The sequence below is a fragment of the Portunus trituberculatus genome, chromosome 31 (assembly GCF_017591435.1).
Source record: "Portunus trituberculatus isolate SZX2019 chromosome 31, ASM1759143v1, whole genome shotgun sequence".
NCBI lineage: Eukaryota > Metazoa > Arthropoda > Malacostraca > Decapoda > Portunidae > Portunus > Portunus trituberculatus.
The window spans coordinates 18,981,363-19,008,862 of NC_059285.1; the positions used below are offsets into that span (position 1 = coordinate 18,981,363).

The window sequence follows — 27,500 nt, forward strand, 5'->3', positions numbered from 1 at the left end:
GTTCACCAGTGAAAGGTATGAATGATTGAGAGTACTGGTTACTCTTGTATTAGAGAGTTGGACAGAATGGGGAGGAGAGGAAGAAGAAAGCCTTGTGCAGCGTGGCCGCAGGAGGAGGGGAGGCATGCAGTTAGCAAGATCAGTAGAACAGTTAGCATGAAAATAGCGATAACAGATAGCAAGAGATGCAACATTCCTGCGGTGAGAAAGAGGCTAAAGACAGTCAGTCAGAGGAGAGGAGTTGATGAAACGAAAACCCTTTGATTCCATTCTATCTAACAAAACTGTGTGAGTGGAACCCCTAAACATGAGAAGAGTACTCCATAGAAGGATGGATAAGGCCCTTGTACAGAGTTAGCAGTTGGAGGGGCGAGAAAAAACTGGCGGAGACACCTCAGAACACCTAACTTCATGGAAGCTGTTTTAGCGAGATAAGATGTGAAGTTTCCAGTTTTGGTTATGAGAAAAGGACAGACCGAGGATGTTCAATGTAAGAAATGGGGACAGCTCAGTTTCACTGAAGAAGAGGGGATAGTTAGTTGTCTGGAAAATTGTGTCGAGCTGATAGATGGAAAAATTGAGTTTTTGAGGCATTGAACACTACTAATGGGAAGTGTTGACAGCAAGGTGATGACTGGATAACTGGATAACTGGAATGGTGACTGGAAGGTGAAAACTGTCATGTAATTTTCGAATTTTCTCGGGAACTGGCATCTAAGTGAGGCCTTTTTGTTTAATCGTTTCTATTGCCAATGGCCAGATTTCCTTTACACAAAAAAATCAAAATAAAAGTCCAAACAGCCAGACAGACAGACAGATACAGACAGATACTCACGACAACATGAGTGAAGCTATCAAACTTCCTAGACAGCCTGACAGACAACTAAACACTTACTAACAACGTCACCAGACAACCAGATAGACACACAAACACATAGACACTCAGACATTCAGCCAAAGAAGTAACCTAACCAACCAACCATCCATCCATCCATCCATTCATCCAGAAAGAGAGAAGCTATCTATTCATCAAACTATCCAGACAGCCAGACAGACAGTCAGACAGCCACCCAAGGAAATAAATAACCCACCCATCCATTCAGCCAGCCAGCCATCCAGCCAGTCATGCGCGCGCGCGCGCACACACACACACACACACACACACACACACACACACACACACACACACACAGGCAGTCAGACAGTCATCCACCCAAGGAAGTAACCCATTCATCCGTCAATCCATCCATCCAGCCAGTCATGCACCACACACCGAGGCAGGCAGACGGTCAGACAGGCTCCACCCACCAACAATTACACACTCAGCAGTCAGCCTGGAGCACCTCTAGGGGCGTCGCTCACCGTTCAGCCTGGACGCTCACACTAACGCCCGCAAAAACAGCACAGTGGACGGTAGGATAGGACAGGGGCGAGATGAGGAGGTCGGGGACACAGACGAGGACAAGGACACCTGCCACCCTGCCACTTTCCCCTGTCTAATCCATCCTATCAACACTTCGCCGGCTTATCACTTCTATGTTAGAGCGGCGCGGCCAACAGCAACAAAAAGCGAAATGAAAAGAAGGCCCACTACTTTGCACGTGCTCAAGGTTGAGTGAGGTTATTAAGGGTTTCCAAGAGTGTTTTCATGAATCTGTTAATAGTAACTAAAATTCAGCATCGCCACAGGTAAAAGGAACGCTTGAAACCCCAACTAATTATTTCTCTGGCATTATTGTGAGTTTTCAAGCGTTGCCATGAATCTTTTCGTAGTGTAACAAGTATTCAGCAGCATCAGTGGTAAAAATATCTATTCTTGAAGACCTAGCTATTTTTTTTTTTTTTTTATGTAAGGGGAAAACTGGCTAAGGGTAACAGAAATAGTCAAACAAAAAGGCCCACTTAGTTGTCAGTTCCCGTGCATTTCCGAGAGAGTTAGACAAAAGAATGTGATAAATGTCTTGAAACCTCCTTCCTCTGCAATGAGTTCAGGTCATAGAAAGATAGAAACACAGAAGCAGGTATAGGAAGTTCTGAATACTGTCCTGACGGTGGAACAAAACATTTCTGAACACGGCTATGAGTTGGAGAGACAGACTCAAGACGGAACCACAAAGAATAAGAGGAACAGACGGTAAAAGGGACACCAGTGGAGACTCGACACTAATCCCTCATGCTCGAGAGACAAGGAAAGGAGAGGAAAGACCGTTGAATACCTCTACAACACAAGACACTCATATACACCAGCAACACCACAGAACATGCAGGAAGGGGACGAGCTGATGCAGGGCGGAGTTGAAACAGTGTCTAGTACGAGGGAGAGAGGAGAGAGAGAGAGAGAGGGAGTGAGGTGAGGGCGTGCTAAGTCAATACCGCCACACGTCACCTGATCTGGTCTAAGAGGGGAATCTGGCTGCCTCATCACGATTTTAGCCTCCACGATCCTCTCTCCTGCGTGAAGCGACACACACGGCGGCTATTCCTGCGGCCCTTCTTTCTCTCTGTGTTGATTATGGTCGCTTCCTTCTGTTCCCATTCCTGATTCCAATTGGATTATTAGTTTTTTCTTCTACGTCTTCGCGTCTTTTTCTTATTCGTCATCTTCATTTCATTTTTTTTTTTTTTTTTTCTTATTTCTTCTTTTTTCTTCTTCATTTTCTCCATTTTTTTTCGTTTTCTTCTTCGTCTTCGTCTTCTTTCTCGTCTTCCTCTTCGTCCTCGTCTCCTTGTGTTTCATGTTTTGTTGTTTTTTTCTTCTTCCTCGTCTTCGTCTCCTTGTTTTTCTTTTTTCTTTTTTTTTTCTTCTTCTTCATCCTTTTTCTTCTTCTTCTTTCTTTTTCACTCTTTCCTTTTCTTCTTCTTCTTCTTCTTCTTCTTCTTCTTCTTCTTCCTCTTCTTCTTCTTCTTCTTCTTCTTCTTCTTCTTCTTCTTCTTCTTCTTCACCTTTTCTTCTTCTGTTTTTCCTATCTTTTTCTTCTTTTTTTTCTTCCTTCTTTTTCTTCTTTTCTTTTTTTCTTCTTCTTCTTCTTCTTCTTCTTCTTCTTCTTCTTCTTCTTCTTCTTCTTCTTCTTCTTCTTCTTCTTCTTCTTCTTCTTCTTCTTTCCTTCTTCTTCTTCTTCTTCTTCTTCTTCTTCCTCTTTTCTGAATTCCACATCGCTCCTGCCAAAAGGCGAGACAAGCTGCCTATCATAACAACAACCTTTACCAATACAGACTTTGTTAAGCGTTTGAACCGTTGCCAGTCCTGCAGACATGTAGGCACAGGAGTTTCAGTCGTGCAAATGTGTTGTGTTTCTTCTTTCTTCATTTTTTTTCCGTCTTCCTTCTTCTTGCGTGTTTCGTTACTTCTTTTCGGTGATTTTTGGGTTATTGTAAATAGTTCCGGTAGTTTTCAGTCGTGCAAATACGAGTAGTTAAAGTAGTAGTTTCCGAGAGTGAAGGTAAGTCAAATAGTCTCCAGTCACGTAAATAAAGTAACGAAATTAAGTACTGAACCACCAGACACCTGCCACCTCACTCCGGCCTTCCCTCAACTCCTTCACAGCGACATAAGAACATAAGAACGTAAGAAAAGAGGGAAGCTGCAAGAGGCCGCCAGCCCTACACGAGGCAGTCCCTGTGTGATTAAAGCTACCTAATTCCATCTATCATCCCCATCCATGACATTATCTAATCTTCTTTTAAAGCTCCCTATTGACTCACCCCTGACTACATGACCACTGAGACCGTTCCACTCATCAACCACTCTGTTTGAAAACCAATTTCTTCCCATTTCTTTCCTAATTTTTTTAAGTTTAAACCCATTATTTCTGGTTCTGTCTCCGTTACTGATTCTAAGGACTTCGTTCATGTCCCCTTTGTTAAAACCATTATATCACTTAAATACTTCTATCAGGTCTCCTCTTAACCTACGTCTCTCTTAGGAATGCAGATTGAGTTTTTTCAGTCTCTCTTCAGAGGGATTATCCTTCATTCCCTGTATCCTTTTAGTCATCCTCCTTTGCACTGACTCCAACAAAGCTATTTCCTTCCTGTAATGTGGGGACCAGAATTGTACCGCATAGTCAAGATATGGCCTGACCAGCGTCAAGTATAATTTTAGTATTACTTCGGGATTTCTGCTTTTAACACTCCTAAGAATTAATCCTAGTACCCTATTCGCCTTATTCCTGGCCCCAGTACATTGCTTCCTTGGACAGAGATCGGAGCTGACTATGACTCCTAAATCTTTCTCATACTTGGAATTTCCTAGTGCCACGTTATCTATCGTGTACCTATTGCTTGGATTATCTCTACCCACGCTCAGCACCCTGCACTTGTTAATATTGAACTGCATTTGCCATCTATCTGTCCATTCTTTCATCCTATCCAACTCAGCCTGCAAAGCCTTGGCATCAGAATCGGACCCAATTAATCTACCTGTCTTTGTGTCGTCTGCAAATTTACTAATGTCACTGTTAATTCCACTATCCAAGTCGTTAATATATATTAGAAATAATAATGGTCCTAAAACTGACCCCTGTGGCACCCCCATAACAACTTCTCCCCACTCGGAATTAGATCCATTAATTACTATCCTCTGTCGCCTGTCGTCTAACCACGCTTTAATCCAGCCTAATATTCTACTCTCTATACCATGTGCCCTATCCTTATTTTTCTGAGCCTCTGGTGAGGTACCTTGTCAAAGTTTGTAAGACACGATTTTCCCTTCGTAAATCCATGTTGTGTGTGATTTATCAAGCCGTGTTTGTCCAGGTGTTCGCTAATGTTTTTCGCTATTATCGATTCCATTACACATGCAATGATTCTCGACACTACAAGTAATGAATGGGACCGCTACAAGCAAATACAAGAACGAAAAGGATAAAAAAAAAACTAATCGATTGACAATATCTGGTCTGAACAATGTATGAAGTTGCTGCAGAACAAGAATAGACGGCGAATAGTAGTTAGTAATCGAAAAATAATGTGGTAAGTAGCGGTGAAAGAGATGAGACAGACAAGACACACAGCACAGGAGACAGACGCCACTTGAGCAGAGTCACCAGCACAGCACGGAATACATGGACAAGTCAGACATGAGGGAGGACATTTATTAGTTCCGCCTTTTCTTCCCTCCCGCACGTGCTTGTAAGGATCTTGTAAGGTGTATCTAGCGGTGTAAAGTGTTGAGTATCACAAGGAAACAGTTAGTAAAAGGGAAAAAAAAGCACAGGAGTATATAATATTTTCTTTCGTTGGCTGAAGAGCGTTGTATAGCCTCTGTGGTCCTTACGAGAGCCCAGAGGTTTAAAAATGCGGAGAAGAGGAAGTGAGATCGGTTAGAGCAGTGGTTTTCAATCTGTGCGGCGCGACGATCCCCAAAGTGTGCCTCGAAAATTTGATGGCTAGGAACAGTATGTCTTGAATCTGTGCCTCCTAATAAGGAAAGAATATCCTAATCCATACAGCCGCAAGTGTCCCATCAATCAGGTGTGTTTAATCTACAACTGGAACCTATGTATTTCATCCCAAGGTGCTCATTAACTCATTCATATGTGACAATAGAAACAGCAACAGCACCAACATTAATAATGATAACAGTAATAATAATAACAATGGAGAAGGAGGTGAAGAGAAACACAGTAGGGAATAAACTCACCTCCCTACACCTGTGTTTCTCTTCACCTTCTCCTCCAACTTGTCTAAATATCTGAACAATAATAATAATAATAATAACAATAATAATAACAATGATAATAATAATAATAATAATAATAATAATAATAATAATAATAATAATAATAATAATAATAATAATAATAATAATAATAATAATAATAATGATGATAATAATAATGATAATGATAATAACAATAATAATAATAATAATAATAATAATAATAATAATAATAATAATAATAATAATAACAATAATAACAACCATATCAATAACAAAAATAAAAAATATTACGTATGATTATTAGTGTATTTATTATTATTATTATTATTATTAGTAGTAGTAGTAGTAGTAGTAGTAGTAGTAGTAGTAGTAGTAGTAGTAGTAGTAGTAGTATCATTATTATCATTATTAATATTACTATTATTATTATTATTATTATTATTATTATTATCATTATTATTATTATTATTATTATTATTATTATTATTATTATTATTATTATTATTATTATTATTATAATTATTATCGTCCATATTATTGTTCAAATTATTAATATTACTATCATTACGGTACTTCTTCACCGTTGTAATAATAACACGCGTACACACATTCTCGTACCACTATCATGGGCAGCCCGAGGCCTAGTGTGCACCTTTGTGTCCCTGGAATATGGAGCTCGTGCGGCGTCAAAGTCCAGGCTATGTCTGTCATTAGTGCACCACGAACCAATAAAGTCTGAGAATCTCTGGGTTAGAGCCACACGCGACACAGACACCCACAAGTTTCCAGAGGATGTTTGTATGTCAAGGGAAACAGTAAATTCAACGGTTAATGCATAGAAAAAAAAAATACATTTTGTACAAGACAGGCGATGCATAAGAAAAATTAGAAATAAAGTGAATACTATAAAAAAAAAAAAAGAGCGAACGAGAGAGGAAGAAAAAATAATAGTTACATCCTGTACACCATCCAATTGCACCCACCACCACCACCACCACCACCACCACCACCACCACCACCACCACAGAGTGAATCACCAGCACACACACAATTAGGTCACCATGTCAGTGTGCTAAGGCCACGCGAAACACCAGCCAGGATGTGAAGGGCGTGGGACAGATAAATAATATATACAAAGAGATAGAAGAAATACAGATAATTTAGATAACACACACAAGATCCAGTGACGCATTTCAAGCTACATCCATCGCGCCATCCTGTTTTGATGCGAAATTTCCAACACACCACGAAAAGAAGAAAAAAACGCAGTGATCTTTGTTCTGTGTCCTCCCTCCCTCTCCATCTCTCCACTCCCTCCTATCTCTCACCCTCCCTCCCTCCCTCCCTCCATACCTCCCCGTCCCTCTTTCTCTCTCTGTCTCTCCCTGCCTTCCTCCCTCCCTCCATTGGCTGTCCTTCGCCTCTACACCCTCACACTGCTCCAACATAACTCTCCCTCTAACGTCACCATCACTACTTCCTTGCATAGTCTAATATTCAGCCTCAGGAGTTGTGACCTTGTTGTCGGTGTGGTGTGTGCCTGGTCTCAGACCTATCCCAAGATCATGAGCTCACACACACACACACACACACACACACACACACACACACACACACACACACACACACACGGGTAGATTCCAAGACACCTCTCCGTTTTGATTCATTTTTACTCTTTTCCTTTAGGTTTTGGCAGTTCAGTGGGTCTTTTCTTACGAGTTTGTGTAATTTTTCATCAATGTCTGCCTTACGTACACAAATTCTAAGTTGAACGTATTAATTACAGTCCTACACAAAAATTAGGTGCAGTCTTAATGGTTCTCTTTTTTGCTACCATACTGACCTATACAATGATTATCCTAACAGCTTGTACGAGTAATGAGGTCACGTTATAAGAACAACGATAAAGTATACAAACGGTGAAATGGTTAAGTGAAGAGGCCGCTCAGAAAATTGTCCTCCAGTCCCAGCGAGTGTCACATCCACGGGCCGCGATAAAGCAGGGGGAGGGGGGGACTGGGTGAGGGGAGAACACAGCCAGGTAAAGTGATAGATAGAGTGACTGGATGCCTTCGTATTAACGTCCACTACTTGCTGTTCACTCTGCCACCACCACGTCTACTTTCCCACCAACTGACCTCCCTCATCACACCTCAACACACCCCAACGCACCTCAACACACCTCAACACACCTCAACGCACCTCAACACACCTCAACACACCTCAACGCACCTTTACACACCTCAACACACCTTTCAGCTCAGTTTGTGCGTGTTTATCGGCAGCAGCGGTGTCTTGAACTATTCTTGCGGTGAGTGGAACAGATAGCATTGATCTTGTATGTACATATATATACACACATCAACATATTTAAATACCTTCTGCAGCATTGTATCATTTATCACTGCCCAAGTGTGAGCTTTCTATGGAGGAAAATAGTGTTTGGTAAATAATGGTGGGATGAGTGACTACATTTAGGGGCTGGCACCTCAGTGGGGTATTTTTTTCTTTCTCTTTTTTTTTTTTTTTTTTTGTCCTTGGTCAGTGCAGTCATAGCTTGTATAAAAAAAATATACGCATCGCTTCCCTTATTATTCTTATTCATCTTTCTATTACTACTACTACTACTACTACTACTACTACTACTACTACTACTACTACTACTACTACTACTACTACTACTACTACTACTACTACTACTACTACTACTACTACTACTACTACTACTACTACTACTACTACTACTACTACTGCCACTACTACTACTACTACTACTACTACTACTACTACTACTACTACTACTACTACTACTACTACTACTACTCTACACCCTCACACTGCTCCAATATTACTATCATCATTATCATTTATATTTTCATTATTAATTATCATCTACATTGGAAGGTTACAATTGACGTCATGTCAGCCGGATGTTACCTGCGTCCCCTCACCAGTAAGCACACAGGTGTTCATAATTCCCTAATCATGCATGAATTAAAGATAGAAGTGAGTATTCAATGTCATGGACGCATTTCGTTGTTTACAGAATAATACATGAAGAAAAATAACAGTAGAAATCACTATAGGGAGTGTAGAAGCGAGGTATATCTTAGGTTCGTTATTATGTTTATCAAAAGCTTTTCGTCTTATCGACTCCCTCTTCTGACTGACTGTCTACAGCCTCTTCCTCACCGCCGCAGTGTTGCATCTCTTGTTGTCTTCTACCGTTACTTTCATGCCAAATGCTCTTCTGATCTTGTTAACTGCACGCCTCTCCTCCTCCTGCTGCTTCGCTGCGCAAGACGCTTCTTTCTCTCACTCCTATTATGTCCACCTCTTTAACGCAAGAGTTGACCAGTACACGTAATCACTTATCCGTTCCTCTTGTAAACTCTGGAACTTCCTGCCTGCTTCTGTACTTCCATCTACCTATGACCTGAACTCATTGAAGAAGAAGGTATCAAGACATTTATCCCATTCATCTGGCCAACTCTCTCAGACCTGCACTATATATAGGCGAGTTTTCCTATCTGGCATAAAAAAAAAAAAAAAATTGCCGATATAAAAAAAAAAAAAACTTGCTGCGTTACGTTCCCTATAACTCATACTGTAAATTTTGCCGGGTAAGATTTTTGCTCATGGCTCATCCACAAAATTTCCTCACGTGGTCCCTTCCTCCTCGTGACCGATTAGGTAAAGGCACGCAATGTTACGCCGGGTTGGGTTAAATCATGCTGAATTGTCAAGGAAGAAATGACATTAGGTGAAATTTATAAGGAAGAATCTCCGTTAGTAAAAATTAACCTGGTTGAGATTTTTTCTTTCCATATAATAGGGGAAGGTTCCTGTGATAGAATATGCTAGGTTGGGTTAGGTTGGATTAATTATGCTAGGTTAGATTGAGTTAGATCATGTTAGGCTATCAAATTAGATTAATTAAGAGTAAGGTTACGACATGTGAAGTTAGATATGAGAAAATATATTCAAGAGAGAAACAATTTAAAGTATGATTGTGAAGGAAGGATGCACGTGAGTGAAAATAGACGCATGTGTGATGTACAGACACCCTCGCCCCCCCAGAACCCAGCCAGGAGTAGGCATGACACGTCCCTAGGCAGACATACAGACACGCCCCAGGGGAAGCCTAATGACAGGCTCCAGTAACAGACATAATGACACCCAGGAGTAAAAATAATAACAGGTAATAACAGACATGTATAGTAGACATGATGATACCCATTAGGAAACATAAATGACACGTTCCCTGTGATGACACAGAAAAGTAAACATAATAGCAGGTAATAGCAGACATAATGACACCGCAGAGTAAACATAATGACAGGCTCCAATAGTAGACATTATGACACATTCCCACAATATATATAACGACTGCCTTCTCGGTGGCGTCACTCACCACCTGTGTCGCCCCCCACCGCTCCCCAACACACACACACACACACACACACACACACACACACACACACACACACACACACACACACACACACCTGTCAGGTTTTCTGCCTTACCTTTCATCGAAGGGTAGAGAGTCACACCTGCGGGAAGAAAAATTAGGTTATAACACTTACACAGCGATACACTTCTTCTATGTAAGAGAGGGAAACAAAAATCATTAAACAAGAAGGTCCACTTAGTTATTACACACAGTTACTAAAAGGTTAAGAGGAGACCTGAGAGCAGTTAAAATGTTGTAGAGATTATAGCAAGGGTGACGCAAGTAAAATTCTCAGTATCATTAATCAGAGTAGGACAAGAAATAACGGGCTAAAGATTAAAAAAAAAAAAATTAGTTCCCAAATAGTGATAGATGAATAGAACGGACTCAGTAATGTTGTTGTTGGTGCTGAGTCATTAGGGAGCTTGAAAAGAAGATTGGACAAATTTATGGAAGAAGATGATGGGTGGAAATAGGAAGGTATATTTCATTCAGAGCCTGCAACGTGTAGGTTTGCTGGCTTCTCGGAGCGTGCCTTGATTATTTTCATGTGTCCTCTGTTCTTGTATACAGTGACCCCAACCAAACACAAACACTTCTCATACTTTTAACTCCCTCAGTACCATGTCACGTTTTTTATATTCAATCTGGTTACTATAAAGCGATTTTATACAGATTCAGAAACTTATGTGGGGATTAAAATAGTATAGTCTCTGGCCATTAATCTTTTGAGGTCCATAAACCCTTTCTAATGCAAAGAAAATCGTCTAATCATAACCAGAAATCATGGTAAAAATGTGTCTCAGTGTTGAAGGGTTAATGGATTCATTATTATCATCATTATTATTATCATTATTCCTTTACCTATGCATCTACTCATTTAATTATTTCATCTTATCTATCTGTTAATTCATTTCTCTACTTATTTCTATTTACCTTCTTATCTATTCATTCCATTTGCATTTATTTTCCTCCTACAAAACAAACACCCCACATAGGAACTGCCCACCGTGTAGACCTGACGAGTTCTTGTACTGCCTTCCCTTACGTTCTTCTCTCCCTACTGAACCACGCCGTCCCTCCCTGGCAGCAGCACACCCCAGCACCGTGCCAGCGGGAGTGAGGGAAGCCCGTGCCACGCAGAGGGGTGAGATTAACAGGTAGCTACGTTGTCAGGTATTTCGAAACGAGCTGATAATAAGTAATGGTGAATGGAAAGCCGATAATAATGAATAAAATCAATGGTGAATGGTGATAAAGGATAATGAATAAGGAATGGTGATGAATGGAAAACCGCTGATGATGATTTAAATGAATGATAGTGAATGGTAATAAGGAATAAAGAATAAGGAATGATGGTGAATAAAAACAGGATGATAATGAGAAGAATGAATGATGACAAAAATAATGAACAAGGAATAATAGTGAACTGAAACCCGCTGATAGTGAATGAAATTTATGGAAATTAAGAACAATGTATAAGGAAGGAATGAAGGTCAATAAAGCCCGATGAAGAAAAAGGGACAGAATAATAATGAATGCAAATACAATAAAACTCATCATGAAGGAAACACTCACCGGCCAACTGTCTATCACGAAGCCACAACACACACACACACACACACACACACACACACACACACACACACACACACACAACATACTGTGATGAAGTAAACGTAATACATGAAAATCAGGCTGGATTTAGAAAATGTTACTCTACTAGATCATATATTTGTGTTGAAGTCTTTGATTGATTTGTTGTCTTGGAAAAAAAATAAATTATTTGTTTGTTTATTGACTATAAAAAAGCATTTGATACAGTCTGGAGAGAGGGACTATGGTATAAGCTTAGTAAATCTGGCATTAAAGGAAAAGTGTTTAATCTAATTAAGAATATGTATGATGATATCAAGTCTTGTGTTTCTTACCAACAAGAAAAGTCAGACTTCTTTGTCAGCCATAAAGGAGTGAGACAAGGAGAAAATCTTTCTCCTCTATTGTTTGCTCTATATGTTAATGATCTTGAAGAGTATTTATTGAATAATAATTGTGCATGCCTGAAATTTGATGATGACTGGCTTGATGTGTATCTAAAAGTGGTTGTGTTGATGTATGCAAATGATACTGTTATATTAGCAGAGAGTGAGCAAGGGATTAAGAATGCTTTAAAGACATTAGAAAATTACAGTAGGGAATGGAAGCTGGAAGTGAATAGTAGTAAAACAAAAGTTGTTGTGTTTGGGAGAGGTAGAACTCATGTTGAGGGTTATGATTTTAGATTTGATGGAGAAACCGTAATGGAAGATTTAGAAAAAGTCAGTTGGAGTGTGTGCAGTCAGCATCAAGAGCTATCTATGTATTGTTTACTAGGAAAGAGCAGAAAATTTGACTTGCCAATAGATCTTCAAATAGAGTTGTTCCCTGCCATGGTGTTACCTATAATGTTGTATGGGTGTGAAGTCTGGGGTTATAGTGTAATAAGAGAGGTTGAGATATTATACATGAAGTATTTAAAATATATTCTTGGTGTACACAAGAATACTTGTAAAGATATTGTGTATGGGGAATTAGGTGTATACCCTGTGGATATTGTTATTAAGACTCGAATGATTAGTTACTGGACAAGACTAATTACAGGTAAACAGAGTAAACTTGCTTATATAATGTATCAGAGCCTATTATATTTAAATTCTGTTGGACTTTATACATCTGATTGGTTGAGAGAAGTGCAGTCTATACTGAATAACTGTGGCATGTCAGTATTTTGGTTGTACCAAGAAGTCCCTAACTCAGTGTGGATAAAGAAAGCTGTTGAGCAAAACATGAAAGACCAATGGATCACTACATGGAATGCTAATATGATGACAAGATCTGTATGAAGTATTTATGTGACTTATAAAAATACATATATAATGGAGGATTATTTGACTAAACTAAAAACTAAATCTAGAATTACCTTAACAAAATTTAGAGCTAATAACAACAGATTGCCAGTGACTGTTGGAAGATACCAAAATATTGACAGAGATAAAAGATTCTGTGATAAATGTAACTCAGGTGCAATTGGTGATGAATACCATGTGTTATTAGAATGCTGTAATCAGGAAATATCACAAGCACGGGATAAATATTTGCCAAGCTATTTTAGGTGTCGCCCAAGCAGGGAAAAGTTTATGATGTTAATGCAAACCAAAAACATAGCACTTATGTATAAATTGGTAACATTATTGAACGTAATATTCAAAATCTTTAGATAGAGTAAAGATATATACAAGTCAGGTATTGAATAATATTTATTATTTTGTAAGAGATAAAGGAGCTGTGCTCCATACTTTTGTTAAAAAGTCTGAACAAATCAATTCTTTTCAGTTTCAGTTTCAGTTTCACACACACACACACACACACACACACACACACACACACACACACACACACACACACACACACACACACACACACACACACACACACACACACACACACAACTTAGTGAAAAGCTCTTGTGAAAATAATTGTACGTTAATTGATTGGGACAAGACGAAACTGATTAATGACAGAGGTTAAATAGTATAAGTAGATAAATTGATGCTTCAATAGAGAGAGAGAGAGAGAGAGAGAGAGAGAGAGAGAGAGAGAGAGAGAGAGAGAGAGAGAGAGAGAGAGAGAGAGAGAGAGAGAGAGTAAATAAGAAATATTGAAATAGATAAGTACACCAATAAATAAATGAACAAATAATAAACAAACTTTTTTTCTGTGTGTGTCTTCACAAACTTCAGAAAAAGACAATTAATTTTGCTTAAGGTAATCTCTCTCTCTCTCTCTCTCTCTCTCTCTCTCTCTCTCTCTCTCTCTCTCTCTCTCTCTCTCTCTCTCTCTCTCTCAAGACAATTCCATTCTTACGTAATATCCATGATGCAATGACAATATCAACTTCATCCTGTACATTAGCATCCTCTCTCTCTCTCTCTCTCTCTCTCTCTCTCTCTCTCTCTCTCTCTCTCTCTCTCTTCCAACTCCGCCTAACCACTAAATCACTCCTAATGATTGTCAATTTCACACACACACACACACACACACACACACACACACACACACACACACACACACACACACACACACACTTGCATTCACGCACCATTAAGGACGATGAAGGTCGGAATATACAAATGTGCTTAATTCGTCGTATATTACAAGGAATGCCTCCAGGAAAGAAGCGAGCGATGAGTTGAAGGCAGCGAGACCAACTGAATGGGGAGGTTTAACTGTTTGACTAAAGGCCCTTTCCATTGAGGAGACAAGTGGTGACAAGTGAAGTGGTGAAGACTTTTTAAAATCCTGGCTGTCTTGTTTTTGTCGTAACTCGGAGGACTGTAGATAAATAACTGTAATAAAAGGTGTTTTGTAGACAGTGAAAGAATGAATGGAATTTTTTTTTTTTTTTTACTCTATGTTATTAATTTGCAGAGGTTTTTTTTTTCTACCATTAATAGAACCATGAAAAAATATTAAAAGATAAAAACAATGATCAGATGCTTGTATAGATAGTGAACGAGAGAATACAAGGTTTATTTCAGCTTTTCTAATCTACTGCAGTTATTCCAAAGAGCCCATTACGAAACATGTGCGGCGTGAAACAGATGTAGGTGGTAACGAAAAGGAAAGATAATGTATACAAGTGATGCAATTAAAGGAATAAGGGATGGGAACGAATGGAAAACTAAGTAAATGCATAAAATAAAGAATGATTCAAGAGAGAGAGAGAGAGAGAGAGAGAGAGAGAGAGAGAGAGAGAGAGAGAGAGAGAGAGAGAGAGAGAGAGAGAGAATATATATAGCGACTTACAATTTGTTAATGGGATAAGAGAACCGCAACAAATAGACCGGTGGAATTTTAAATATATGAAGTTTAAAGGGATAAGGGAACAGGATAAAAATGTAGGTTAAAGGTAGAAAAGATAAACATTGGATGGGAAGAAATATATGAACCTACAGAATCCTAAAGGGTTCACAGGACTCGGACAAACAGACAGGTGGAAAACTGGATAAAGAAATGGATAGAAATGAGCGGTAAAAGACAGAGGTTAGGACAGAACAGACAGAAAGCACTGCAATATATCAACGTACAGGAAGGTGAGCAATGAGAGCACAGAAACAAATAAACAAGTGGGAAATGAGGATGAAGTTTAGGTGATAAAGAAAACGAGAAAACCCTTCCTTTGCCAGGGTGACGGTCAAGGGCGCCCTCACTCCTGACCGACACTACAGTAGACTCAGAAGACCCACAACGTGTGTCACAACTTTGTCTGCCACCACCTGCCTCTGCCGCCCCTCAGGAAGACGCGCTCCTCCATCTCTCCTGCGTCAGGCTACAGTATTGTACAACCCTCATCCTGTCTACAACTACTACTACTACTACTACTACTACTACTACTACTACTACTGCTGCTGCTGCTGCTGCTGTTGCTGCTGATGTTGCTGCTCTACAGGGCGTGTCGCAAGGTGAAGGAAACGAAATGTGGCCTGCAGGAAAGCTTCTAATCTGTGATCACCTCATACCATATTTGTCGGTTTGTCTCCTGACGTGGCGGTGTGTTGGTGTAGTGAGAGCCTGCCCATGGCTGGATAACTCAAGGACTACAATACAGAAGGCGTGAAAACTCTCACCACCACCACATCATCAACCCCACCACGCCACCACCACAATCACATCACCACCACTCACTCGGAGTCATCTCTGCTCCTCTTCCTGGACACCTCCACCACGGCGGGCTTCAGCGAGAAGGTATCAGACTTGGTGCGCCAGTGGTACCTGCCGACCATGGCCGCCCTCATTCGGGCGTGTGGCCGGTAGATCACGCCGCCGGTCTCCGGGACGCCGGACGTGGTGACCGAAGAGTCGCCGTTGGGACTTGTCTTGGCCAGGGATACGAAAAACTGCGAGCGCTGCTGAGGGTGGGCGTGAGTGACGAGTGGGCTGTGAGGGCTGCCAGGGGTGCCGGGGGTGCGGGGGCTGGAGGGTGGGCGGGGGCTGGAGGGCGTGCTGGGGCTGGATAGAGGGCGGGGGCTGCTGCTCCCGCGGGAGGATGCCACCGCAGTTTCCGGGAACCACTTGGCCTCCAGCTCGTCAGGCGAGGTGGGTGGCAGGTGGAAGCTCCTCCTCTTTCTGAGGCTGGAGGGCGAGGTTTTGTTGGTGCTCTGGGACTGCGACCTTCTCATGCATTTCGGGGACCAGGGCGGAGAGCGGCGCTCCTTGAAGCTGAACACTTTGCTCAGCACCTTGAGGGCGGGGCTGCGGGGGCTGGACTGGCTGGAGGGCGGCTCGCTCTTGGTAGCGGCCTGACTGCCGTCAGTGGCCCGCGCCATCAACCCATGGGAAGATTGAGACCTGGTCACGGGCAGCCTGAGGGCGCGACTCTCCCCGGCTCGCGTGGGCCTCGCCGGTCCTGTATGCTGTTGCTGCGTTGCCTGGCCCTGCACGCCCACTCTTCACTGTCCTCCTCCTGCGTCATCTGCTTGTCACCGCTGCTGTTATCACGCACCTTCAGGATTAGCTTCACTTTCTTTTCCTTGTTGATGGCGGTGTCTTCTTTTTTGCCTTCCATCACCTCGTTGCTGTTCACTCCTGCAGCAGCGTCACCACTAGCACCGTGGCCCCCTTCCTTCACCTCCTCCTCACCACCGCCCACTGCCCACACCCCATCAGCTCGCGTCATCACCATTATGTTCAGTGTCACACTTCAGGACACGTAGAGAGTCGCTGCCTGCACACCATGCGGTGACACACAGGACTCCCCAGCACACACCTGGCGGAGAGGCAGTGATGGCTGGGTGGAGGGCAACGTCAACCACACTGGCGGCACGGGGGTCACTCGATCCAGGGACGGTCAGAACTCAAACGTAACACTTGCACGTGTGTGAATTACTGGCGTCTCGCAATAGGAACGCTGTTCAGCACTGCACTTACTGGCGACAAGAGAGAGAGAGAGAGAGAGAGAGAGAGAGAGAGAGACCTTTCAGTCAGTCGGTCTTATAACCTAATTACGCAGGTGTTTGTAAATTCCAAGGTGTGTGTGTGTGTGTGTGTGTGTGTGTGTGTGTGTGTGTGTGTGTGTGTGTGTGTGTGTGTGTGTGTGCGCGCGCGCACGCGTGTGTGTGTTTCACTGTTTGATCTGCTGCAGTCTCTGACGAGACAGCCAGACGTTACCCTACGGAACGAGCTCAGAGCTCAATATTTCCGATCTTCGGATAGGCCTGAGACCAGGCACACACCACACACCGGGACAACAAGGTCACAACGCCTCGATTTACATCCCGTACCTACTCACTGCTAGGTGAACAGGGGCTACACGTGAAAGAGAGACACACCCAAATATCTCCACCCTGCCGAGGAATCAAACCCCGGTCCTCTGGCTTGTGAAGCCAGCGCTCTAACCAATGAGCTACCGGATGTGTGTGTGTGTGTGTGTGTGTGTGTGTGTGTGTGTGTGTGTGTGTGTGTGTGTGTGTGTGTGTGTGTGTGTGTGTGTGTGTGTGTGTGTGTGTGCACCACACATCAGTCAGAGAGAGAGAGAGAGAGAGAGAGAGAGAGAGAGAGTAAAACACTTCACTAACTCTAACCGCGCCTGAGACGACACTGACTCTCGGGAAAACACGCGACAAGGTTTTCCTGTCTTTGAAAAAGAGAGAGAGAGAGAGAGAGAGAGAGAGAGAGAGAGAGAGAGAGAGAGAGAGAGAGAGAGAGAGTGTGTGTGTGTGTGTGTGTGTGTGTGTGTGTGTGTGTGTGTGTGTGTGTGTGTGTGTGTGTGTGTGTGTGTGTAAGAGTAACAGAGTGAGAGTGAAAGAGTGTGAGTGTGTGTGTGTGTGTGTGTGTGTGTGTGTGTGTGTGTGTGTGTGTGTGTGTGTGTGTGTGTGTGTGTGTGTGTGTGTGTGCACCCACGTTCGATTCGTACAGATACAGGAGCCAAACTGTCAGGGCTAGAGAGAGAGAGAGAGAGAGAGAGAGAGAGAGAGAGAGAGAGAGAGAGAGAGAGAGAGAGAGAGAGAGAGAGAGAGAGAGAGAGAGAGAGAGAGAGAGAGAGAGAGAGGATGATAAGCAGTAATGATTATCTCTCTGTCGCTTCCCGTATACCACCACCACCACCACCACCACCACCGCCACACATTAGACAAACAACAATCATTATCAACACCTGCTTAAGAAATACAAATGAAAAAATGAATAAATGAATAAATAAACAAAGAGAAGGAAATAACGTTGCCTTCATTCACTCACAAGTTTACGTGAAGAAATAGAAACAAAACAATTCCATCTCTTGCCATTTAATTCCATTTTCAACAATATTCTTTCTTATTTTCCAGGGCGCCTTATGACCACGATGCTTTCCCTGTGTGTGTGTGTGTGTGTGTGTGTGTGTGTGTGTGTGTGTGTGTGTGTGTGTGTGTGTGTGTGTGGGTGGGTGGGTGGGTGGATGAGTGGGTGTTTGAGAGGGTGAGAATGTGTGTGTGTGTGTGTGTGTGTGTGTGTGTGTGTGTGTGTGTGTGTGTGTGTGTGTGTGTGTGTGTGTGTGTGTGAAGAAAAGGAAATAAACAAATAAATATTGAAATAAATCTACAAGTAAAAAAAAGGAAAATCAAGAAAGGAAAGAGAGCAAGGAAGGAACGAAAGAAAAGACGAAAGAAACGAAAAAGGGAAGAGAAGAAAAATGAAGAAGAAAACAAACGAAATAAAAAAAAACATTAAAGGAAAACACGGAAAAGAAAACAAAGAAAAAAGAAAACAAACTAATGAACCATGCGTGCCAAATTTGGGGTCCGAGGGGTCTCCAAGCGCAGCGGTTCGAATCCTGTCCACGGTCCGAGTGTACGTAGGTTGGGCTTCCTCACTCGGGGCAAGGGTTTCCTAGCGGGTGGGCTTTGAGATAGGAGGTAACCACAAAAAGTATCCCCTTTAGCCCAGAAATTCCCGTGAAAACCCAACATGGCATAAAGAAAAACAATAAAAAAAACTAAAAAAAAAAAATTGAAACTAACGAACAAACGAATGAAATAAGAAAATAAGATAAATAAAATAAAAATACAAGAAGAAAATAATCAAGAAAATGAAAAAAAAAAATAAGAAAAAAAAAAGCATCACTCCATTAACCTAACCTCACCTAACCTAACCTAACCTAACCTAACCTAACCTAACCTCACCTCACCTAACCTAACCTAACCTAACCTAACCTAACCTCACCTCACCTCACCTCACCTCACCTCACCTCACCTAACCTAACCTAACCTAACCTCACCTAACCTAACCTCACCTCACCTCACCTAACCTAACCTAACCTCACCTAACCTTACTTAACCTAATCTAACAAACTTACCTATAATCGGTCTCCTCTATCCTTCTCTGTGATTGGCCAGCTAGACACGTAAGTAGCGGCCACCTCTTACCTGATTGGCTAACTAGAAGGCCAACTCTCTCATCTCTGCCTTATGATTGGTAATTGCACGGGCAGGAATGTAAGTGATTGGGTGAGAGGAGGGAGGGAGGGAGGGAGGGAGGGAGGGAGGGAGGAGGGAGAAGGAGGAGAGAGAAGGAGGGAAAGAGAGAAGGAGGGAGAGGGAAGGGGAAAAAGTGGAATGAAAGGAGTAGGAGGGTGAGAAAGAGAGGAAGGAGGAGGAGGAGGAAGAGGAGGAAGCTGGGAAGAAAGGAGGAAAAACGAGAGAGAAAATGAAGGTTGGAAGGAGGAAGAGGAGGAAAGTGCGAGAGAAAGACTAAAGGAAAGAAGAATGGAAGGAAAAGAAGAAGAGGAGCACAATGGTAAGAGGAAAGGAGGAACAAGGAAGAGGAGGAAGAAGAAAGTGAGAAAGTAAGAGGGAGAGAGAAAAAAAAATGAGAGCAAGGAGAAGAGAAGGAAGGGAAAAAATATAAAAATTTAACTATAAAATCACTACTCTCTCTCTCTCTCTCTCTCTCTCTCTCTCTCTCTCTCTCTCTCTCTGAGCCAGGTGTCGCAAGGTGAAGCAGATAACACAACATCATTACCCAATCCTTCACAACTCCCTCCTTACTCTTCTCTCACCACTCTCTGACCACCGCCTTCTTCTCCACCCCGCCCCTGCCTCATCCTGTCTCCTCGCTTACTTGTCTTATGTTTACTAGAGAGAGAGAGAGAGAGAGAGAGAGAGAGAGAGAGAGAGAGAGAGAGGGATGACAAAGGGAATGCAGGATTGAGCAGTATTTAGAATTATTACGAAGTGTGTTTATGAATTGTCTTCGGTTTTATGGTTTTGGTGAGTTTTGGTGAGTGTTGGTCCTTCAAATGGTGAGAATTGGTGTTTTTTTTTTTTAGTTGAGTATCTGAGTTTTTGTTAGTTTTTGTCTTTTTGCTAGGTTTTGTTACTTTTTTGCTAGTTTTTGTTTGTTTTTTGCTAGTTTTTGTTAGTTTTTGCTAGTTTTGTTTGTTTTGCTAGTTTTTGTTTTTGCTACTTTTTTTAGTTTTTTGCTAGTTTTTGTTAGTTTTTTGCTAGTTTTTGTTAGTTTTTGCTAGTTTTTGTTTGTTTTTGCTAGTTTTTTAGTTTTTGCTACTTTTGTTTTTTGCTAGTTTTGTTTTTTGCTACTTTGTTTGTTTTTTGGTATTTTTTTTTGTTTTACTTTGTTTGTTTGTTTTTTCTACTTTTGTTTGTTTTGCTTGTTTTTTGCTACTTTTTGTTTGTTTTTGCTAGTTTTTTTTGCTACTTTTGTTTGTTTTTTTGGGTAGTTTTTCTGTTTTTTGCTAGTTTTGTTTTTTTTGCTACTTTTTGTTTGTTTTTGCTAGTTTTTGTTTGTTTTACTACTTTTTGTTTGTTTTGTTAGTTTTAGTTTATTTGTTAGTTATTGTTTTTGATAGTTTTTATTTGTTTTTCATATTCTTTTATTGATACTAAGATTTATTTACATTGTTTGGTTTATCTTTTTCTCGGCACAGTGACTAAACCCATTTTTCTGCATCGATCTTACATTCCTTTTTTTTTTTTTTTTTTATTGAGATTAACACATTTTACTTTTCTTGCACACTTCTTTCCTTTTTGTCCTTATTTTTCTTTTTCTTTTATTTGCATGTAAACTAATATCTCTTTGTCTTGTATTGAGGGTAAGATTTTTTTTTATATATATATACACATAAGCTCTAATTTTATCTATTTACATGGACACTTTATATTTTTTCTTATTTTTTTTCTTTTTTCATCGAGACCAAGAAAAATCGAGACCAAGAAAATGCAACATGAACATTCAAATTTAAGAGTGTGTGACTATTTTATTTTCTTTCTTCTTTTTTTTCTTTTTTTGTCTTTTCTATCGAGACCAAGGAAGTGCAGCGTGACTTTTAGGAAGTTACCCCTTCATTTCTTTTGTCCAGCTCCGCTCTCCTTGGACCACAGTGAGAGTGGGCAACTAGTAATTATGCCATTATGTACATTAGTTAAGTTCCTTTATATTCATTATTAGTTAATAAGAGTGTGTTTCTTTAGAATGTTATGTGTTGTAGACAAGGATGTTACCTTTGCTTCATTTCATGTGGTTATACTTTCTTTTCTGTGTCGTTCCCTGAACCTGGAATATATTAAATTTAGGATGAAATAACCTGTCGGAAAGTGGGGAACGTGACAACATTCAAATTTAAGAGTGTGTGACTATTTTTCTTTCTTCTTTCCTTTTTTTTTCTTTTATCTTTTTTATCGAGACCAAGAAAATGCAACATGAACATTCAAAATCAAGAGTGTGTGACAAGAATTATTTCCTGCTGCTATTATTTTTTGCTTTCATTTATTTTTATTTTGAGGGAAGGAAGTGAATGTTTTTGTCTGTGTCTTCTGTATGTATGTACGTGTGTAATCTCAACCACCACCACCATCACCACCACTACTTGCTCTTATCATTTCTAGTTATCTTTTTTTTTTATTATTTACTTATTTTCTTATGGGAAGTGTGCCTGTGACTCGTCTATATTTCTTTCGAGTATGTAAACCACCACCACCACCACCACCACCTCCACCACCATTATTTTGTTTCCACACCAAGAAATTTCCCAGCCATTTAACGTATTTACGCTAATCTAATCTAATCTAACTTAGCCTAACTCCTCTTCTCCCTCTCTCTTATTCTTCCTTTTCGTTTATCGCAGTCTTTATTTTATTCCTTTTCTATTTTTTTTTCCCTCCAGTTTTTGTTTGTTCTCTAGCCTTCGTTGTACTCTCTCTCTCTCTCTCTCTCTCTCTCTCTCTCTCTCTCTCTCTCTACACATAACTAGGACGGCCTTCACGGTTCGCAGGAGAGACCAGGAAATCCAATGAATCAGCGCACTGCATTCCTGAATAGCACAGCCGCAGACCACCAAACATAGCGGGGGGTGTGGGGGGAATTTGTGATGTGATGGGGGGGGTTGTGATGTGATGAAGGGTTGTGATGTGATGTGTGTGTTGTGATGTGATGGAGGGTTGTGATGTGATGTGTGTGTTGTGATGTGATGGAGGGTTGTGATGTGATGTGAGGGGTTGTGATGTGATGAGGGGTTGTGATGTGATGTGTGGGTTGTGATGTGATGGAGGGTTGTGATGTGATGAGGGGTTGTGATGTGATGGAGGGTTGTTTTGTGATATGGGGAGTTGTGATGTGATGTAGGGTTGTGATGTGATTAGAGTGTTGTTACTCCCAGGGGTGAGGGGCTTGCTCCTGTGTGATGCTACTTTGGTATGTTGTCTAAATGTCATAAAGTTACTTTGGTATGCAATCTAAGCTTTATATTGTGATCTACAACAAAAAATACATGCTCTTTTTTTTTCTTTTCTCATCGAGACAAGGAGACCACTTTTCTGGGTTTGGAGAAACTGTCTGGTAAGAAAGCGTGAAGCATGAGTGGAATGTCTGTTCGAGTGTCTGAGCTCCGGTGCTGACTCGACAATGTACAGTACAAGTGGCACCAGCACTGTGCCAGCACACTTCACTCCGGCACAGACATTGTCTCGTTGGGCGACCTGCACTGCCCTTCCTTTCGTGATTTTACTTACTTATTAGTGTCTGAATGTCTAAAAGAATGTTAACTAAAGGATTTTATAACAAGGTCACTGACGAGACGAAGGCAGTTGCATTTATCAGTAGCTTGTAAGTTTTTTGTCAAATTTTAGAATATCTTTTTCTATTTCACTCAGATTTCATAAGATTCGGTGCATGAGTTGACAGACAGAGGTATCGAAGTCATCTGTGACTGGATTACTTTTCTATCCAGTCACATACGAACATGCGCACATTCACGGCAGGAAACATGCAATGTACACTAAATATTCCTAAGCAAAGCTGCCTCGCCTTATTCAATTTATCAGACGACTTTTTTTTTTTTTTTTTTAGAAAGGAGGAAAAAAACGACAAGGAAAACAAAATGCCTTCAATTTTCTTCACAATAACCACCAGTCACTATCATCATCACCTTCATTCATTTCCATGACAAGATTCACTTCCTTCACTAACAGCTCATCACCTTCACTTTCTCATGCCTCACTAACCACCTCGTGCCTACCTGTCCAGCCCACCTGTCCTGTTATCTGTCCCCCTGTCTATCTCCATTCCAAACACTCCATCCGATAGGCAGGTTACCCATTCAGTGGGGCATGCAGAGTGCAGGCCTCTGATGCATTGTTTGGCCATATTGAGTGAGGAGACTAACTACCACTGATATGGTTAACGACCTTCACTGGCGAGAGACAAAGTCAATTCCAGTGAAGGAATTGTTGTTCCCACTCAGTGGGATGTTATTAAATGTCAGTGACACCCTGGGGTTACTCACCCGGTCAGTAACACCTTCCCCAGCCACTGACACCCGTCAGTGGCTGTGGAGTGACTGACTCCTGTTAGTAACCCCGCTCCACTAACCTGGTCAGTACACCTTCCCCAGCCACTGACACCCATCAGTGGCTGTGGCGTGACTGACTCGCGTCAGCAACAGTGTCGCCGGCATTGAATCTCATCCCGTCACTGAAACTCACTTTGTTTCTCTCCAATGAATGGGTCGTTAACCTCATCAATGGAGGTTAGTCTCCCCCATGTACTGAATGCGGCCCACCCCCTCGTCAGGGGCATGCACTGTGCATGTTCCACTGAATGGGTCACCACCTAATAGAGCCCGTCATCCTCATTAGCGATGTCGTCCACCTGACTTCAGCGAATGATTCTCAGCACCGCCTTTGCGGCTACGCCAGCGGGGGCTCCCTCCCAGGGGGTCCGTCCTCCACGAGCAGCACCCGCGCCTCGCCAACGCGGCGCTGGTGCGGGAGACATGGAGTGCCTGCTCGCTGCGCTCCACAATGTCCCTAGCTAGTGTTTTTTTTTTTTTTCAAACACTATCATTTTGAAGTGTTACAAGAATGTTTAATTCGTGACGACTCTTGCACATTTTTAAACTAAAGCCATTTTTTATTTACCATCGACAATTTTATTTTCGGTTCAAAATTCAATGACGATTGAAAACTTTCGGCCAAAATTAGATGAGGGCCGTGACGGCCTTGGGCGCCGCATGGGGAGAAGGTGGCTGTCGGGTCCGACTTGAGGCCCAAGGCAGGGAACTGGCAGCAGGGCCTTCTTTTCTTTTGTGGCCTCAAGCTTCACTAGTAGTCGTCCACTTGGAGCGCCTCACACAAGGCAAGGGGTCGCCATAAGCAATGGATCAATGTCTGCCATTCACCAGATAGGGGGAGTCCTGATGGGAAGATAAGGGCTCCTTCCATAGAGTCTGGTGGAGGGTGTGTACGGGTCCCTTGATTGTGATGGCACCGGGCTGAACAACTCACCATGAACGAGGGCACGCTGTGCACCATGCACCAGACACTGGCGGTACGAAGGGAGTCCTTCTCGGGGTGAAAAGGACTCACTTCATGACAGTGGCTGGGGAGTGGTGTGCGGCGGGTCATTGCTCATGGCGAGCCGTGTGAGCCATTGTAAGGTTGCATCGTCACTGCCCTCACACCCACGGGACTGCTGGGGTGGACCCTTGGGGAGGAAGGGTTCGTCCTGGTGCCTGTGTAGATAAGTACACTTCAATGGCGTGTAGCTATCGCCACGTCCGCAGTATTACTGTGGAAACTCGCAGCGCTATCGTGGAAATTCGAATCGTTAACGTGGAAACTCGTATCGTTATCGTGGAAACTTGCATCGTTATCGTGGAAACTCGCATCGTTATCGTGGAAACTCGCATCGTTATCGTGGAAACTCGCATCGTTATCGTGGAAACTCGCATCGTTATCGTGGAAACTCGCATCGTTATCGTGGAAACTCGCATCGTTATCGTGGAAACTCGCATCGTTATCGTGGAAACTCGCATCGTTATCGTGGAAACTCGCATCGTTATCGTGGAAACTCGCATCGTTATCGTGGAAACTCGCATCGTTATCGTGGAAACTCGCATCGTTATCGTGGAAACTCGCATCGTTATCGTAAAAACTCGCATCGTTATCGTGGAAACTCGCATCGTTATCGTGGAAACTCGCATCGTTATCGTAAAAACTCGAATCGTTATCGTGGAAACTCGCAGCGCTATCGTGGAAACTCGTATCGTTATCATGGAAACTCGCATCGTTATCGTGAAATCGCATCGTTATCGTAAAAACTCGGATCGTTATGAAAACTCGCATATTTATCGTGGAATAGCATCGTTATCGTGGAAACTCGCATCGTTATCGTGGAATCGCTTCGTTATCGTGAAAACTCGTTTCGTTATCATGGAAACTCGTTTCGTTATTGTGAAATCGCATCATTATCTTTGTCGTGCGCATTATGATCATCGTTATTTATTTATTTGTTTATTTATTATAATATCAAGTTCATTTTCATTATTTCGGATTACATAACACACAACTCATACGATGATATATCCAACAATACAATTCCTCGGTGATAAAAAGTCCAGCAAAGCTTAATTGTTACTTTTATCTATCACACATCGTATACTTTCGAGAGACGAAGTACCTACATTCTTTTCCACATTGAAATACTGTTACAGTTTCTTAAATTCCCAAATTTTATTTGAAAGACGCACTGTGAGAGTTTACATTGGCGCTGTAATGCAACTGTAATGGTATTCGTAATTCACGTATTGGCTCTGCCTCTAACCACGTCTCATCGCTTCTTTGTTTCAATATCCATGTGTTTATTATTATTATTTCTTAAATCAAAACATATGTGTAGGATATTTAATCTAAACCATAATAGATAAATGAAACACGTAGATTGGATACCACAGTAGAATTTGACTTTTGTAGATCACATTGGCTGAGAAGATCACTTACCAAAGCACCACCCCTCTGTGTGTGTGTGTGTGTGTGTGTGTGTGTGTGTGTGTGTGTGTGTGTGTGTTGCAAGATACACAGTCTGAGATATGAGGAGGAAAGATAACAAAGAAAATCACAATCATAAGGAAGAGAGAGAGAGAGAGAGAGAGAGAGAGAGAGAGAGAGAGAGAGAGAGAGAGAGAGAGAAAGAAAGACGTTTCCCAATCCTACCCTTCTTGCACTCTTACTTTCTTTGCTCTCATCCTACACCTCTCTCCCTCTCTCCCTCCCCCTCCCATGCCGTCTGGTCCAGTACGTGCCCGTGGGGAGCGTCGGGAGACCAGCTGGAGCCAAAGGGACCTCAGCCCAAGGTCATGGCGTGTCCCATAAGAGATAAGCTGGACGTAAACAAACCGAGTCACCACAGAAAACCGAGTCATTTTAGGGCACACTATGTTAGACAGCCCCCACCTCCCACGCTGTTCGTCAAAGGTGATTACTCTGCAGTTCATTTTTAGTGGATCAAGGGTGTGCAGGATGGTGTGGGGAGGGTGAAAGGGAAGTGGGGGGGGGGAGGTGATGTGGAAAGGGTTTGTCTTGACACACGTATAAGTAGAAATGGGAATGATAATGAGAATAATTGTGTTTCTACTAGTGTTGCTGCTGCTGCTGCTGTTGCTACTTCTTCTCCTTCTAATATATAAATAATAGTAATTGTAATAAAAATAGTATCAAAAATACCATTATTTATATTAATAATAATAACAATAATAATAATAATAATAATAATAATAATAATAATAATAATAATAATAATTGTTAGTGTTCTTTAATGAATTATTGTTGCTGCTGCTGTTATTCTTATTCAGTTCCTCCTCCTCCTCCTCCTCCTCCTCCTCCTCCTCCTCCTCCTCCTCCTCCTCCTCCTTCTTCCAACCGCCACCACCACCACCACCACCACCACCAGAGTGACGGCAGCGGCAGCATCAAACAAAAACACGGCCGCGATAAAAGACAAACCAAGGCTGGAGCAAAACATTATTCCAAGGAGCTTTACGATAATTCAGAGGGGCGACTGTTTTAATCTCACTGGCGGAGG

The 27,500-nt window shown here is 41.8% G+C and overlaps 1 protein-coding gene across 1 annotated transcript in view; it reads right to left on the reverse strand.

Annotated features, from left to right (window-relative positions):
* LOC123511289 (rap1 GTPase-activating protein 1-like) overlaps positions 1–27,500 on the reverse strand; it is a 494,460-nt gene that overhangs the window by 434,187 nt on the left and 32,773 nt on the right. Inside the window, 3 exon segments of the mRNA XM_045267047.1 lie at positions 10,192–10,218; positions 15,843–16,534; positions 16,537–17,083. Of these exon segments, the coding sequence (XP_045122982.1) occupies positions 10,192–10,218; positions 15,843–16,534; positions 16,537–16,839 (1,022 nt within the window). The 5' untranslated portion in view covers positions 16,840–17,083.